Source organism: Anopheles moucheti, chromosome 3, assembly GCF_943734755.1.
Source record: "Anopheles moucheti chromosome 3, idAnoMoucSN_F20_07, whole genome shotgun sequence".
Taxonomy (NCBI): Eukaryota; Metazoa; Arthropoda; class Insecta; order Diptera; family Culicidae; genus Anopheles; species Anopheles moucheti.
The window spans coordinates 50,634,302-50,652,016 of record NC_069141.1 but is presented as its reverse complement, the minus strand read 5'-3'; the positions used below and the strand labels follow the sequence as shown (position 1 = coordinate 50,652,016).

The following is a 17,715-nucleotide window of genomic DNA, read 5'->3' as shown; positions in this document are numbered from 1 at the left end:
TACTTCATATTATCAAACTCAAGGTGATAAAAAAGAAAACGATCACTATCGTCAACACTTATTTGGAGAATTTGCTAGCAAAATAACCATTGGAGAAGAAGCATCCGATCCTAAAACTAAGGCAAAGCTGGAGTTAGATGAATATATTGCCTCTGGATACGTGGAATTAGGATCAGATCCATTGGCTTGGTGGACACAAAATCAATCTCGGTTTCCGAATCTATACAAATTAGTACAGAGTATTTTCTGTATACCGGCCACTTCTGTGCCCTGCGAACGAGTATTCTCGAAGGGTGGACAAATTTATAGTGAAAAAAGATCTCGATTAGATTCGAAAAATCTAACTGAGCTATTGTTCCTTCAGCATAATGGCTTTTAAGTATAGAGGAGGTACTTTAAGAAGTTTCTAAGAGTGAATTATTATGAACTTTTAGTTTAATGAGTTCTTTATACCATATTTTAAATTTTGCACGATTGAACTCCAATTTAAGCTATTGTCAAAAAATACATGCATAATAGTCTAAAAATAATAGAAATAGCCAGAAAACATTGAACTTTTTTGTATTATTAATTAATAGTTTGATTTCATTTTACAGCGCATTTAATTAGTATTGTAAAAATTAATAAAAAGCATACCGTATCTTGGGCGTGCGCAGAATCACCACACGCGTTCATTTCACTGGACGAGTTGAACCGCATCTGATCATTCAAGATTACCATCTTACCTGGGGGATACCCAGGCACTAGGTTTATAAAAACTACATTAACGAAAAATAGATAATAGTTCTTTGCTAAAGATATCAAACTGAAATTCACACCAACAACTAATTCAAAGCATAAAACCTGATATAAAAACAATTTCAAAATGGTTAATGGCTTTCAATACCTAAACCCCAAAATAAACAATGCTGGATGATCCCAAATAGTTAACCCGGAGCGCATGGGATCGCCATTTCCAAAATTTTTGGGGTCCCAACATGACGAGGCGACCGCCTATTCCGCCTACCGTTTGATCCGCCGCTGCATGGAGCATGACATTTTAAACGTTGTGCATTGATACATAAATGAGCAGAAATGAAATGAAATAAAGCGAAGGTAAATGATAAAACAAAAACCTTGTCACTGATAACAAAAAACACCCTATTCCTGGCAACCGGGCTAGCCAGAAAGTTTAAAGGCTTATAACTTTGGAAATGTAATCCAATATCGATGCAATGTTCAGATGAAAACTAATTTAACTCTTTTAGTTTACATTACTATTAATAAGCCGTCTCAACTCAAACACGTTTTCATGATACAGCTCTTCAAAGTTGATACGATTTTTTAAAATGAAATGTAAGAATCTTCTGAAATATTTTTTTGAGTTCTTTATAAAATTTTCACACTAAAATGCTTTTGATAGTTATTAGAGTTGTGTTACATGAGTCTAACATAAGTCGTTCAAAGTTTTAGTAAAAGTAAGTAAAAAGATGTACAGTCATTTCCCGAGTTACGCTACACTCGAGTTACGCCAACTCGAGATAGGCGAATCTTCAAATTTTACAGTTCGTGTAATTTTGTATGTGGAATTGATTTTTTTTAATGCCTAAAAAACAACTCTGGGAGCAACAGCGAATGCAGGAACTTCAACAAATCAAAGTGCCCTGAAGAAAGTTTTATCAAGAGATAGAAGGTCACCGAAACAACTTCAGACCTAAGGTGACCTGTTGTCGAAATAAGGATGGAAATTTGGTCAGTTACCAGACTTAGAGCTCTCGAGATTGTTGTGCCGATAAAGAAGAAGAAGACTAAACTATCAGTAGCAGCCAAGCAGGCTGCTTCCTCGATCTGGTTAAACGTCGTGGAGTTGCCTCTGAGCAGGTGTGCTGGGTACTCACATCTTCAACAGGTTCTGTAGTTGTCGGAACGATAGATGAGGATGCCGGTTCTGTTCCGTCAGGCATGTCCCAGGCATCCAATAACGCAATAACGGCGATTATATACATCACATTACCCACGCGACTGGTTACTACTCCAGATACCCATTTCCAGCCGTTCCGATGATACTTCTTCATGTAAACCTTGTCGTTCACGCGAAAACTCCTTCCGACGAGACTGTCATCCAACACTGGTTCTCTCGATAAACCGCGAAAAGATGGTCGTAAAATCTCTAAAGCGGTTCGAACTTTCGGGTTCAGCATCATCTCCTCAGGCGATTTCTGCTCCAGTGTCTTGTTCGGCGTGCTCCTGTATGCCAACAGAAACTCGTCTAGGGCCTCATGTTTTCCTCCATTACCTTCTCGGATCTTTTTAACTGCTCTCTTGAACGTATCAACAAACCTTTCGGCTTGGCCGTTTGATTGCGGATGATACGGCGCAGTCCGCATATGATGGATACCGTTTTGAACACAAAAGTCCCCAAACTCCGAACACCGGTGTACAATGCTCTGGCGACTTCGCTGCACTTGCACAAGACTGACACGTCTTAACAACGTCTTCGATTTCGCTATCCATCCTTAGCCAATATTCATAACCTCTCGCTAGCGACTTCATACGAGACATTCACGGATGTTCTTTATGCATGAGTTTGAGCACTCGCTGCTGTAGTTCTACTGGAATCACAACCCGTTCTCCAAATAAGAGGCAGTTTCTCACAGTAGACAAGGCCTCCCGTCGTGCGTAGAATTGCTTTAACTCGTGTCTCTCTTCACCTTTCGGCCATCCTTTTTGGACGAACTGGAACACCTTCCTTAACACAGGATCAGTTTGTGTACCACGCTCCAAATCCTTGAAACTCAACGGCAGGGCTTGAATTACACTGATCACCAGATGATTTATATCGTCTTCCAGCTGGATACTTGCTATAACATAATCCGTCTCCGGTTTTTCATGACGATTCGATTCATAGAAAGGATGTCAGCATTGCCGAACTTGTCTGTCGCTACGTATTCTATTGTGAAATCATAAAGAAGAAGCGCTAACGCCCAACGCTGAAGTCTGTTCGCTGTATATAACGGAATTCCTTTACGTGAGCCGAAGATTCTGAGGAGTGGCTGGTGATCGGTTTGAAGCGTGAATTTACGTCCGAACAGCATGCGGTGGAACTTCGTCACTACGAAAATAATTACGAGTCCTTCGCGATCCGACTGACTATAGTTCATTTCCACTTTTGTTAACGCTCGAGCAGCATGCTGAATCACCTTTACACGCCCATCCGGAAACCGATGGCTGATTGTAGCTCCCTAGCTGATTGTAGTAGGTTTACTGATGAAGCATTCGCTGACACAATTATATCCTTCGACGGATCATAATGAGTCAGAAGCAGGTCGGAACTCAAAATCACCTTAAACTTCTCAAAACTTCTCTGGCATTTGGCTGTCCACTTGAATTCTCCCCCCTTTTTCAACTAAAGGTCTAGCGGGTACCGTAGATCCTGCATCTGTGGTACGAATTTACCGTAATAATTAATAGCACCAAGATATGAAAGTACCTGACTTAACTGCGTTGGCGCTGGCATTTTCAAAATGGCTTCTACTTTCGCTGGGCCTAGTCGTAGGCCTTTCTCGTCCACCAAATGTCCTAGGTATCGGATTTGTGACTTCAGAAATGAACATTTTTCCGCACGTAGTTTGAACCCAAATTCCTCGATACGAGACAGAACTGCTCGCAGATTCTTCAGATGGCTTTTCACATCTGCACCACCTACGATTATGTCGTCCATATATCCTGCAACACGTTCCAACCCATTTAGCATAGACTCAACGATCTACTGAAACGCACCAGGTGCTGTCTTTACTCCCGGCGGTAACCTATTGAAACGATAAAGCCCCTTGTGAGTGTTAATCGTCAACAACTCACAGCTTTTCTCGCACACTTCCACTTGAAGGAAAGCTTCAGCCAAGTCAATTTGGCTAAACATGACCGACTTTCCAATAGCTGTAAAGATGTCTTGCGGTATTGGCAAAAGGTACTGATGTGGCTGAAGAGCTTACGGTTACGGTTCGCCGTCATACAAAATCCCTCTTTATGGCCAACTTTGCTGCTGTCCTTACATTTGTGCGTCACAAAAGAACATTCTCGAGCAAAATGTGGTTCACCACATAGCCAGCAACTCACCTTTCCACCAGGTTCCTTACTACTTTTAGGGATGCTGCGATTTTCCTTTCTCACAGCCTTCACATCCTGTGCAGTGTTAGAAATCAGCTTGCTGTCTTGGCGCAGGTTCAGCAGTCGTTGAGATTCGCCACTTAGTTGGTCCAGCGTAATGTCTGCTTTGTCTTCCATCTTTGAGAGCAACCGAACTCGAACATCGGCATCCGCATCTCTCTTAAGACCACATACGAATAACAGACATTTGTTCTCCTCCTCTGCGATCCTCGCCAGCTTAGCTTCGACAACCTTCTTGTTCACGCGGCACGCGTACGCTCCGTACTCCTCGTGAGGCTCTTTGACCAGCTGCAGGCACTTAAAACGTTTGCAAACGGTAGATTCACGGTCTCCGAACAGCTTTTTCAGTTTTTCCACGGTGGTGGTGAAATCGAAGTCTTTCGATTGTTTCGGCATGATGGAGCTTATGTACCGCTCGTGCTCCGCTACTCCTATCTTCCGAAAAAGAAGACGAAGCTTCGCTTCATCATCCAACCGCTTCGCGTCATCCAGGAACAAACAGTTAGAACACAGTAACTTCCCGGCCGGCCACGAAACAGAAAAATAACAACGTCCGCAGACCGTTTAGCGTCCCAAGGGCAGACGTTAGACAACACCGGCCACGCTTATAAATCAAACACCCAGTCACCCGATCGGCAACGTGACTGCGTCACCGTGGGAACCGTGCATCAGCAATTTCCGTACATTCCGGAGCAGGTAGCAGCCAACAAGTGCTCCGAAATTAAGAACAGTTGCAGAGTAACCATAGTCGAAGACAGTTGTTGTAATTAGGCTTTAAGTGAAGAAAAATAAAAGTTATTTTTTTTATGTCTTTTAAATAAACGAAAAGTTTAACTAAACCTTCATATTCTGTATATTCTGTATGATGAAATTCCTTTATCTGTCCGGCGATGGCATCAACTGCTTTTTCAGGGCACACTTCATCCTTTGATTTGATCACCGACAGCACACTGTTCAGCATTTGCTGTTGCTGTGTAAGCATTTGCTGTTGCTGCTTGAACATTTGGACGATCCTTTCCGTGTTTTGTTCAACCGTTGGGTTCGACATTTTTAGACTCCTCGTCGCCACTGTTGCACCTTCGAATACAATATATTTTCTTAATGATTATGCAACACGTATTAAGCCTGAGGCTACTAATCTGGAAAAGGTGCGCGTCTACTGTCGTCATCACGGAACTCTATTGCACTGACTGATTGCCAAGCAACCGCGTTTATCCGTGTGGCGTTCACGTCTCCAACAAAGCTGATGTTGAAGAATCCGCCTCGCTTGCGCAGAGTGCATAGCCTGTCATCAATAGCCACTCGGAGCCGATTTCGGTTTTCAACCGGGAAACTACGGCGAAACCCGTTTCGAGCATGTGGTGGCAGTCGTGGCAGCTGTAGTAGATGTCATAGTTGATGACTGTTCTGCACAATATTCTATAACCACCGGATTTCTTGTAGAGCTACGAGGCCCATGTTCAATGTGGCTAGAGCGTCATCTAATTGTTAAAAGGCTTCGGCTCTATACAGAGTGCGTACGTCCCATGATCCCATAAAAATCGTAGTCCGGGGACGTAGCGTGTCGTGGATCGTATTCCTTAAGCTTTCCATAGTCACAGTGATACTCGAGGCAGAGTGACTGGCCCTGCCCACAATCCCCCATGGCTTCTTCGTATTCAAGAGGCTTGTGATCCTATCCCGTATCCAGAGCGCTTGACAGTGGTTGCCAGAGGGAGTTTAGATTTTTCTATCGAATCACATGGTGTTTGCCAAAAAAGGTCAACAATAAGAATTAAGCTCGAACTCGCTGCACCCACGGGTCGGAATCGATTCCGATGGGCTCGCACTAGAGATGAGCGCTCCGGGCCGGAATCATGATTCCGATCCGATCCGATGCAGTACTGAGTCCGATCCGATCTATAAAAGTGATTCCGATTGAGTCCGAGTGATCCGGTTTCAATCAACATGCTTGCAATAATAGTTCAGGAAATTTTTTTATAGTGAGAACGCTTTCGATCAGGGTTATAATAAGCTAAAAAGGGATTTAAATGCATTGAAAACATGTGAAAACGACAAGAAAACCATAGGACATTTTTTAAAAATCGCTGGAACTACTGGACTATTTTTAAACAACAAAACTGTAGATCATGCGATTTAGCACAACTACTCATAGAAAGTTGATTTAAAGATAATTTATAACATAAACCTCGAAGAAAACTGATGGATCTCGCATACTGCCAAAACTGCTTAGCAAACATACTCAACAATACAAAAAAAGTCAAATTAACCCAAGAAAATATTGCTGAAATTAGTTTGGCGAACTCAAATTCGTTCAATTTTGATTATAAATCACTGAGACTTTTTTTAAGTACATGAAAATTTTTGCCACTTGGAAATAATTTTAAAATTTTTTGCTTAACCCCCTCAAAAACCGCTTAATTTTCATATAAATCTATAATAAAATCGATAATTACCGACAATAAGTAAAATACAATAATAACAGTCAAAGTAAAATTACAACAGAACGCCGCAAAGCAACGCACACATGATAGATCCGGCGATCCGGATCAGCCGGAGTTTTCATAGTGAGAATAATTCCACTAGGTCCGGCTGTTTTGAATCCGGCTTTTGTATGAAGATCCGGAGCAGCCGGAGTTTCTATAGTGAGAATAATTCCACTAGGTCCGGCTGTTTTGAGTCCGGCTTTTGTATGAAGATCCGGAGCAGCCGGAGTTTCTATAGTGAGAATGATTCCACTAGGTCCGACTGTTTTGAGTCCGGATCATCCAATTTTGTATGAAATTTCGTGGATCAGTCGGAGCGCCTATAGTGAGAATGTTTCCCATGTGAGATGAACTAGGTGAGAGCACACACAATTTGAGAGCATAAGCGGAGAGCAAGGAAGAAACGATCTCATGGTCCTCCTGTTGCTCAACCTGAAGTGTATATCTTTCCTATTTGCACACGTATGTTAAAGCACGCCGAGCGGCCGTTTCATATACACGTGTCAGACTATTTGCGCTCAAAATTGTTTGTTCTCGTTCGTCTCTCTCGTAAGCTCTCTCCTTTTTTATTAATTCTTAACACGTTGATAATGCGCATTGGGGTGTTAGTATTTTTGCTACAAGATCAAAAATATATTTAATAAATTTGCGTTAGATTCTTGCTTCCATTAACAAATTTACGCTTTACAAGCTAATTAATATCTGTAATAAAAAGAAACAAACATGTTATCGATCGATTAAAGAATGTTAAGTGTTAAATATTCACACAAATGCTCCTGTTACAATTACTACTCAATGGAATGTTACAACTGCCCACTATAGATTTCACAGGGAACATTAGATATCATAAAAGTTCTTGAAGTGTAAGGTTACTTTACTAATTCGGTCCATTGCACTGCATTGTTTTGCATTGCACGGGGTTGCATTGCATTGTTTTGCTAGGTTATGCTGTTGATAACCATGGTGAGTTTATTGACAAATATTTGTTTCAGTATTACGTCGCCATGTTTCTATTTTTTTTTATAAAACTTATGTATGGAATAGCATATTGGTATAAGTAACGGGACGCAAAAGCCGCAAAGCCTGAAATTAAAATCCGGAGCGCGGAATCATGATCCGGAGCGCGCTCCGGCCCCGGAGCATACCGGATTGATCCGATCCGGCAAAAGATCGGATCAACCCATCCCTAGCTCGCACCCGACTCCGGGTCGGGTCGTAAAATGAATCGTATGACCCACCACTAGTCTTCACACGATAGGATTGAGGTATAATCCCAAACTCCCGTAGCAATTCGGTAAGTACACGCCAATTGTGATCAGCAAGCCATCTTCAGTGCTAAAATTTTCAAAAAGAAATACTCACATGGTAATACAATTCTCCTATGTGCAGTAAAAAGCCTTTTCGTTCAGTGTAAACGAGCATTAATGAGGCAGAGCAAAAAAAAACTACAGCTGTCAGTTGTGTCTTACCCCGAAATGAAAGTGTGAAGCAAACCGAAACCGAGCGCATATGATGCTTTCCGTGAATACTTCGTGAAATAGGACAAATTGTTGGGAGAAATCTGCAATTTTAAGCAGTAATCGATAAATCCGTTAAACACAGTGTCTTTCTGTGTATCTTCCTGCTGTGGCTTAAATTCTTTGTGTTTCATAGCTTGGCATCATGGGCGATTCAACACACAATCGCTTTGGTACAATATCAGGAGGTACCCCGGCGGTAAGTCTTGAGTAAATGGCATGTTGAAGCGATTGTCTTAATGCTTTGTTTCCCTATTTAACAGGAATTGGTTGAAGCATCAACCACGATAAAGCAAGAACCTCTCGATGAAGACGCTTCTCATAGTCAATCCAAAGAACCAAGTACAGCAACCTTCCAGGAAGCAAGCTCATCGAACTGTAGCAGCCGGGACCCACTAGCAGAAGAAATCGAATTCGGCGAAACAGGCATTTCATTTCAGAACGCATTTTTCAATGTAGTGGGAAATGAAATCAAAACCGAAAACATTATTGCAGATGAAATTGAAGACAACAGTGATATTGTTGGTTCCAGTAAGTTACATCGAGAAGAATGTATTTTTGCGGTCGCATGGTGCAGTTATTTATGTTTTATCATGTTCAATACGTATAGGCACAAAGAGAAGAAAAACGTGCGATGAAGATTCTGGCGATGAGCTGGGCGCAGCGAGAAGTTCACGGCAATCCGTAAGTTACAAGTTTTTCTAGCGTACCTCATTTCATATATAAATGCATTGTTTCTCCCTCTTGTGAGGTAAATATGTTTTAATTGTTTACATTTTATGTTATTAACACGTTCAGCGCCATGTCAAAAAAGTTCAAGGCAATTTCCATAAAGTATCACCCACATTTGGGTGATGCGGGGCTGAACGTGTTAAACAAATAACCCTCTGGTTATTTGAAAAATAATTAAATGTGTGGAAGGATCGGGTATTCCAATCCCTCAAGATACGTTACGTATGAAAATATATCGTACCTTGAGTTTAGTTAAACTACCTACATATGATTTTGCCATGATATACTTAAGTTTCGTTTTAAAATTGAAACTTATAGGAAATTTTTATCTTTTAACATGGTGAATATTGTGTTTAAAAAAAATCAAAACCAACCCCAATTAAATGCAGGAATAATTGCTCGGTTTCGCAGGAAGAAGAAAAAAATCTATTCTTTCTGTTAAACCTAACATTAGAATAGTACCAAAATCACAAAACTGTTTGCAAAAAAATGTTTGCTTGCCGTTTGTAATTAAAAAGATGGCATCTTCTTATGTGGTTTCATCTTCGTCGATCTAGGTAGGGGAATGATCTTTACCGACATAATTATATTCTTTAACGACCGCTCTTTGTCTTGGGGTCTCTGGCATAAAGATTTATATTTGACTATATCTGACTTAGGTCATACGTTAGAGAGAGAGAGTGAGAGAAAGAGAGGGAGTGGGGGGTTAATATTCTATCTGCAAACCGTATCTTAGTACGAGGGGTACTATTACAAATTACGTTTGTTTTTAATTAAACGACAATATCGGTTATATTATTATTATTATGGCGTTGATTGCATGGCACGACCATCAACTTCAAATAAATAGATAAACATTTAGTTGATTCACGAATCACGAAAACGGAAGTGGGAAAGAGTGCCGTCAAAATCGAACAGGTGTCGAACGGGTCATTCTGCTCGTGGCTTGTATGGCGCATGGAGGTATGGAGTGGAGATGTTTCTCGTAAGCCTTCAAATTATTTCAGCCACATTTCACATAGTCTAACGAGTCAAACGCGTCGAGATAATATTATACTTAAGTTTAAACGTAAACCGTCATCCAAGAAACGGTATCAAACTAGATACTAGAATTGGGAGCATGAGTATCCTTTTGAATGATCACAATGCACTAATTCTACCCCCTATATGTAAGTTATAAGACATGCCAGCTTGTTTGTTATGCCTGCGTTGATATTGGAATACAGGGTAATAGTTGAAATCGAATATCGCATATGTATAGCAATGACAAAACAGTTAAGCCCACAATCATTAAACATTATGGATCACAACAGCAGTTATTAATTTCTTTTATAAATCCTTCGTTTCTTTAGATTGTACCAATGTCAACAAACAAATTTAGTCACGTTTGGCTACATTTCATAATACAGGGCAAAGGAGCCAAATGCCGTTACTGTGGTAAATTCATCTCCATGTCGAATAGATCAACTTCGAATTTAAAGCGGCACATGAAAACCTTGCATCCTTCCATTCCAATTCATAGAGCTGCAACAATGGAGGCAACTTCTTCAACATCAAAGGATGAAATTACCACGCTTGAGCCAGGCACTTCTAAGAATCTAAAATCCCATCCGGTAAGCATCACAAACGTTGTTGAACCATGCAAACCATTGACATTAATGCAAAACCGTCAATTGGATGAAGCTTTGTTTCAAATGATTTGCGACGAATGCTTACCGTTTAACATAGTAGAAGGAGAAAAGTTCAAGAAGTTTATACGTTTGTTAAATCCAAAATACGAATTGCCTAATCGTAAAATGCTCTCGAACGGTTTGCTTACGAGTAATTACTTAGAAGCATTAGAAAAGATAAGCACAAATTTTGTTCACATAAAATCCGTAGCACTCACCGCAGAAAGTTGGCTGAACTCCAACAATACAAACTGCTTAGCAATAACGGCGTACTATATCAATGACGATTTCATTGTGTGCTCCAATCTGTTGGAGTGTTCTGTATATTCAAACGAGCATACGGGTCGCAACATAGCTGACTGGCTTAAACAAGTTACGCTAAAGTACAATATCGAAAACAAAATGCAAGCACTAGTTACAGACAATGCATCCAACATGCAGATTGCAATAAACGAGATGAACGTTCAGCATCTTCCATGTTTCGCCCACACACTGAACTCTCTCGTCCAAAATGCTATACAACAATCCATAAAGGCTATAGTCGATAAAGTTAAAGAAATGGTATTTTTTTTCAAAAACAACAACAATGCAATGCAAATAATTGAAGAAGTGCAAAGCAAACATGGTTCATCCAATTTGAAATTGAAACCAGAAGTAGGGACCAGATGGAATTCAACGTTCGATATGATGGAACAATTCCATAAGAATAAAGTACCAATTCTCTCATGCTTGGATACATTGAAGGAGAATAGTAATTTAGCAGATAACGACTGGACTGTTATAGAGCAAAGCATTGAAGTGCTTTTAAACTTTGACCATGCCACAAAAGTGCTGTCGGCGGAAAAATCAGTCCCACTTTCACAGATAGGTTTGTTATCAAACATCCTATTAACGAAAACGCAAGCAGCCTTGAGTGACGGTATGGATGAATCAGTGAAAAAACTGACATCCTCCTTAATCCAAGGACTTTCCGATGGGTGTAAGCCGTACTGGAAAAGTAAACTAGTGAGTTGCACAATGATGTTAGATCCTAGAATGAAGGGACACAGCTTCGAAAATGATGTACAGAGGTATGAACAAACGTATCAGCATTTAATTGAGATGATTACACCACTGAAGACACCAAATACTTCAGCGCTGGAACCAACCACTCGGAAACCGTTTACTGATCGTTGCCATCAAAGCCTGTTTAGCGATTTTGCAACAAGCATCAAACGAGTTAAGAGCAACAATAATCCAGAAGATGCGGCAAAATTGGAACTTGATGAATATTTAAAAATGGACTGCATAGAACTAACTGAAGATCCTCTTCAGTGGTGGAAAGCGTACGAACTCAAATTTCCGGCTCTGTCGCAAATAGTTCAAAATCTGTTTTGTATACCAGCGACTTCGGCTCCATGCGAGCGCATTTTCTCTAAACGGGGTCAAATATTTTCCGAAAAACGATCCAAGCTTTCTCCGAAAACTATGTCCCAAATACTGCTCTTGCAGCATATCGACAAAAACATGTAGTAATCGTATGACCTACCTGCGAAACGTGTGCCCTTAAGGAAGTGTTCGTTTGAAGCTATCACAAAGAGAGTTTCCCATGGTTAAGGATTTTCTTTTAGACGCTTTCAGTTGATCGGAATCTTTCTAAAGGCATTGCCACTCCATGGAGTATTATAGCATGATTTCAAAGTCCTCGTATTGGATTCGATTTTCCTTTGCATGGCTTAATTCAGTGTAAAAAATCAAACAAATTGGATTGATCGTCAGATTCTTAAAAGTCTAGTCATTTTGCTATCTTATTATTACATTTAAAACAATAAACATACATATACTGTAATAGTTAATGTGTGTGTGCAGTTAAAGTTAAAATGGACAACTCAAGTATTGACTTGTTTGTGGCATCTGTAATGGCATAATATATTGTTCCGTACCATGTAAAGGACTTGTTATAGGATCTATTCGTTCAAACAACAAAATTGCATGGTGCGAACCGAAAATGTAAATATATAGTAATTCAGTAAAGAAAAGTAGTGTAATAATGGTTAGATGGATTTGTAACCGTATCACATATTGTCCCCCAAAATTTCTTTGTACAGGATTTTTAAACATCAGCATAGTTGTTTAGGAAATAATAAGCTACCGTATCGTATGCTGGTATATGTAAAAAGTGATTTAGACTATGTAATATTATTTAAGAAAAATAAACATTAACTGAATTTACTTCCGTGTGTATTGGAAAATCGATATAATCTATACCTATAAAAGCAATTACTGAGCGTTCGTTTTTGACACAGGCAATCTGCAATCGAGCTGGTCCATGTCTTGTTTTTTACCTACAACAGGTGCAATCAACCCACGTGCTGGTCACATCTAAAGCACAGACACACACAACCTTGCTTTATCATTATCATTATACTTTTTCTAGTGTTATTTTGTGTTACTTAATTCTCTTTACAACACAAGCTATTGTCTTGTGACGTGTTTAAGGAGTCTTTTATGTATCAATTCGATAACACGGTACGTGCTTGTTTTGGTATTAGAATCCAAGAGAAGAAAGTGAATATAATCACGAATTTTTCCGCATGTTGTCGATATCATTTTTTCTACACTTGTATCACAAGAATTATGATTTTTTTTTCATCCTACATCAACCTCAACAGGTCAAAGGCCTACCATTTCTGGGGTTATTTGTTTATTTACCCGTTGTATAGTCAGTACAGCGTACGGGGGATTGGTTCGAATGGGATTTTGGAACAGTCCTGTCGTGTGAAAAATGTTGTAGATGCAATTCTTATTGTGTTGTTATATAGCGGGAAAACAATGGGTAAGCATATTCACAAATCTCACCATTGTTATAAAATTATGCACTGCTCACATTGCAGATAATAATGGTATGTAACGAAAATGGAATCAGCAGTCGGGAAATATCGACAATCGAGAAAGTGCGACGGATGACGGAATTCAACTACCGGCAAATAATACAGTTGAACAAGGCAGTGAGTGAAATTAAAACTCAATTAGCTGTGTTGCAGAGCAGGGTTATTCCATCTGGTGGCGACTTGTCTGCAAAAATCATAATGACCACTGGGCCCAAACCACAACGTCCAGCATTTGCGGCATCGCAAGTTTCATCGAAGGAAGAGTTCGACGCGTTCGAAGCTCATCTGGCTGATCCAGTTAAGTTCCGGCAAATGCACCAGTGGCTGTCTGGTGTAGTGAAATCCATTGCATCTAACCAACGAATGCACGATGCATTTTATCTCCTGTTCGACGCATTGTTTCTTATCAGTTGCAGCTGGACGGGCAGGAAAGGGGCGATTGCGCTGGACGAAACAATAGCATTTAGAAATTACCAAAATGCGCTACATTTGCTCAGGGACATAGCAACGACAGATAGCCAAAGCATTGTATCTGACGCGTTTGTAGAAAAGTTCATTAGAACTAAGTTAAATAATGCCAAAAGCCATGCCAGGTCAACCGGTAGTATAAAAAGCGTTTGCCGAAAAATCAGTCATCGAACAAAAAAAGCATAATTATGGCTGGTACAACATCCAATAAGCGATTTTGTACACAGTACTAAGAGTGGAAAATGCGTTCTAGTGGAACACAACAATGATTAAAGCGCAGCAAAACGAGTTTCGACCACCATTTAAACAATGATGTATCGTAACGCTTTTTATTACGTTAATAAAAGTTATGTAATTATGAACACAAACATTGTGGAAAAATTATGGAATAAACATGAAAACCAAAATTAAACGAAGCAAACTTGATTGTCATCAACAGGCAATAGAAAATCAAGATTTTCTTACCTTTTTTTTCTCTTATTGTTAAAAGTAGTCCCCGAAAGAAATTGACTACTCGGTCATACCTTTAAAAAGGAATCAATATGCCCAGCTCGAAAATTTCAACGTATATTTTAAAGATAAGTTAAAAAGTTCCGGAACAAACCCCGATTCGGTCTTTACGGAACTGACTACCCTGCTACAACTAAACATATAAGGAATATTAGAAAGTCCAATAGCAACTGATCTCTTATACCGAGACAGATGAGAGGATAGTGAACCGAGGGATTGACTTACCGAAAATCTGAAGAATGATGTCATTCAATGTGAGCCTTTGCTGACGGTGTCTTCACAACTCTGAGATCAGTCTGACCAGAGAGCAGAACAAAATTTTCAAGCATAGAGCATCGGAGAAGTCGCGAGCAGCAGTCTATTTTATCATGCCCGCGTCCCATAAGCTCTACTAAGCACAGAGTAGATTTGAGGTTTGAACGTAAGAGCATTAAATTTAAATTCAAATCATGATATCACGTTGTCACGCTATCGTGACTCTATAGTTTGTGACTGTAAATGAACTGCATACCTTAATAGTAACTAAGGCACTATCGTAAGAGTTTAGGTTACTTAGATGGTTGCGTTCTTGTTTTAATTTTTCAGGTGACCTCTATAGAGAAGAACCGTATCATCTTGTTTTAAAACGTAGCCGGTCAGTCCTAGCTAGGAAGCCGGTTGGGATTTGCTCGGTCCTGTCGTGTGAAGACCGCTATCAATACACCACCGGACTGCGCTTGGTAATGCTCATGTATAACTCCTATATTCCTGACAAACTCCCAAGCGCACCCAAAACTTACTATCCTACGGATGTAAACAAGAAAAATGTGATAAGTTTTATAGACTAATATTTTTAATATCTATATGATTCTGCAAAGAGTAAAAAATGCACTAACATTAGACGAATGGACGAACATGGATAGTAGGAGTTATTATGCATTGACAGCCCAATATATAGTTTGCAACTATACATTTTGCTCTAACTTGCTAGAATGTTCGGAACTGTCTGTTCCACGTACAGAGTGCATTATTGTCCAATGGATATAGCTGTTACCGTAACAGAGAACCTACCACACATGATAGCCGCGGTACGGAATTTAAATGTAAAACATATTCCATGTTTTGCGCACACATTAAATTGAATCACCAAACCAATTCCCTCACGGACACATGTGGCGATATGCTCAAAAGGATTAAGGAAATAATCACCTGCTGCATAGAAAACATTACAACTAGCAGCAAATTCGCAGAAGTACAGGCGCCAATTGGATCTATTAACCATATTCGTCACTATTAACTAGAACAAGATCAACTACATCGATGAACTTCCACGTGCGTCATGAATGAAAGCTTTTACAAGAACAAAGCTCCATTAGAAGCGTGTTTGAACACTATGCAAATGCCGAATTCACTGAAAAGCAATGATTGGCTCGCGATGGATCAGACCGCGACAGTGTTACAAAACTTCGTCTCTACTACCAAAATAGCATCGGCACAAAAAAATTTCTTGCTCTCGCACGTGGGCCTTTTAGTTAACATTTTGAACAAGAACAACATCTGATTTACTATGCAAAAGTACACATTTCGAAGCTGCAATCGCTGACTTAGCTCGTATACTAATAAAGGGTCTTTCGGGCAATGCATGATCCTAGCTCGTCCGGTACTGTCGTAAATCAGTGTATGTTGCTAGATTCGCAAATAAAGCGTCATAGTTTCGAAAATAGGAACGAAAAGATTCTACACACGTACAATTGCCATTGTTGAACTGTTGGTACACAAAATGTATGTTTCGATCCTTCAAGTACATGTTTATTCTTTTAATCTCATTTTCTAGAAATGCTGTACAGTAGCCTTAGTATATCAATAAGGCTATTTTGGAAAATTGAAACCGTATCGTGTTATCGTATCATCGAAGCTACAATCGATTTTTCTATTACCATTTGGTATTAGCATCCGAAATAATTCACAGCAATGAAATCAGTCACTTAATTATTATTAATCGCTTATTATCCATTTATTGACTTTTTAATTACTTAAAATTATTTTTTTTTCACCAGCAAATACTATAACTTCTTATATTACTAATCGTTATGTGTTTTTCACAAAATTGGTCCGTTTCAGACTTTGTACTCCAACATAGTACGGAATGCCGATTCCGCTCATACCGCCAAAAAACCGCCAACACCACAACCTTCCAAATCCAGTGCCCCGATGAATGGGCAAGGTGCGGAGAATTGTACATACGTCATCGAAGTACTAAACAACGCACCGAATGTAGCAACCGAACAGACACAACCGAAGGAAAGATTGAAGGTACTGACACCCAACATACTAAATTGTAATATGAAAGCTAAGTACTCTACGAACACGGCTAGCAGTAGCATAAAACAAGCTCCGGTTACAAAGCACGATACACCAAACACGAAAAATTGCGCACATTGTGCTTGTTTTGACAAATTTGTTACCGAACACAATAGAAAGGTAGACCAATTTTTGGTCAAACAGCAAAAGATCGTTAACGATATGTTTAAAGCACATCGATCCATCATGGATAAGCTCCAGCAGATAGAAACAAATCTAGCAAATCAAACCAACCGATTGGAAGTTAGGCACGAACAGGAGCAAACAGGAGAGTTGACACATTCCCCCGCGGATGCTAATGAATTCGTTCAGCTCCCGGAGTATGCGTTTGAGATGCGGCATATACAACATCAAGCAGAACCACACCAGCATATGGGAGAGTATCCGGAGGAGGTGCAATTGTTTAGCTTCTCCCGGATGGAGTCCGAGGAAGAGTTAATCGAATTCGAGAAGCGTTTAAGTGATTCCGAGTACTTTAAGGAAGCATACAACTGGCTAAACTCACTCATCACGGAAACGAACTGCGGAAACCGAATGTTGGCAGCACTCGATCTGCTGTTTGACAAGGTGTTTGTTAACATGTGCAGTTGGACTGGTAGGGGCAGAGGTAACACACAGAAGGCACCAATAAGATGCCGCAGGAATTTGCTTCAACTGTTTAAAGTGATCGGAAGCACTCGGAAGGCCATCGTATCTCGTACAGATGTGGAAGTTTTCTTCATTAAGAAACTTAAACAATCGAAGCAGAGATTAAACATGCAGGGTTTTCGTAAACCTACCTGTCATATAAAAAGAGTGCATATTGTTGAATAGACTTTTTTGTGGATTGATGCTGCATACGATACGTATGCATTACAAGAATGGACTAACGTTGAATTACTGTTGAAATACTGTGAAGAAATAAACCATTTTAAATAATTGAAATAAAAGTTCCCTTTACATTTGATGTTTAAATATAAGCCTCCACGAAGAATGC

General features: G+C 39.8%; 1 protein-coding gene across 2 annotated transcripts; it reads left to right on the top strand.

Annotated features, from left to right (window-relative positions):
* The first annotated feature begins 8,124 nt into the window (after positions 1 to 8,124).
* Positions 8,125 to 17,635, top strand: LOC128301860 (uncharacterized). Of its 2 annotated transcripts, XM_053038512.1 has the most exons (5): positions 8,125 to 8,348; positions 8,413 to 8,680; positions 8,760 to 8,833; positions 10,234 to 10,494; positions 16,500 to 17,635. In XM_053038512.1, exons 1-5 carry the CDS (start codon positions 8,295 to 8,297, stop codon positions 17,550 to 17,552), a joined length of 1,710 nt encoding a protein of 569 aa, XP_052894472.1. In that variant the 5' UTR covers positions 8,125 to 8,294; the 3' UTR covers positions 17,553 to 17,635. The 2 variants fall into 2 exon arrangements, with proteins under 2 accessions (XP_052894472.1, XP_052894473.1); XM_053038513.1 differs by lacking the exon at positions 10,234 to 10,494.
* Positions 17,636 to 17,715: the final 80 nt, after the last annotated feature.

Bases quoted from the DNA above. Each gene is read 5' to 3' on its own strand.
- LOC128301860 (XM_053038512.1), top strand. From the start codon at position 8,295: ATGGGCGATTCAACACACAATCGCTTTGGTACAATATCAGGAGGTACC. The intron at 8,349-8,412 runs GTAAGTCTTGAG...CCTATTTAACAG, and splicing joins TATCAGGAGGTACCCCGGCG to GAATTGGTTGAAGCATCAAC. The intron at 8,834-10,233 runs GTAAGTTACAAG...TCGTTTCTTTAG, and splicing joins CGAGAAGTTCACGGCAATCC to ATTGTACCAATGTCAACAAA.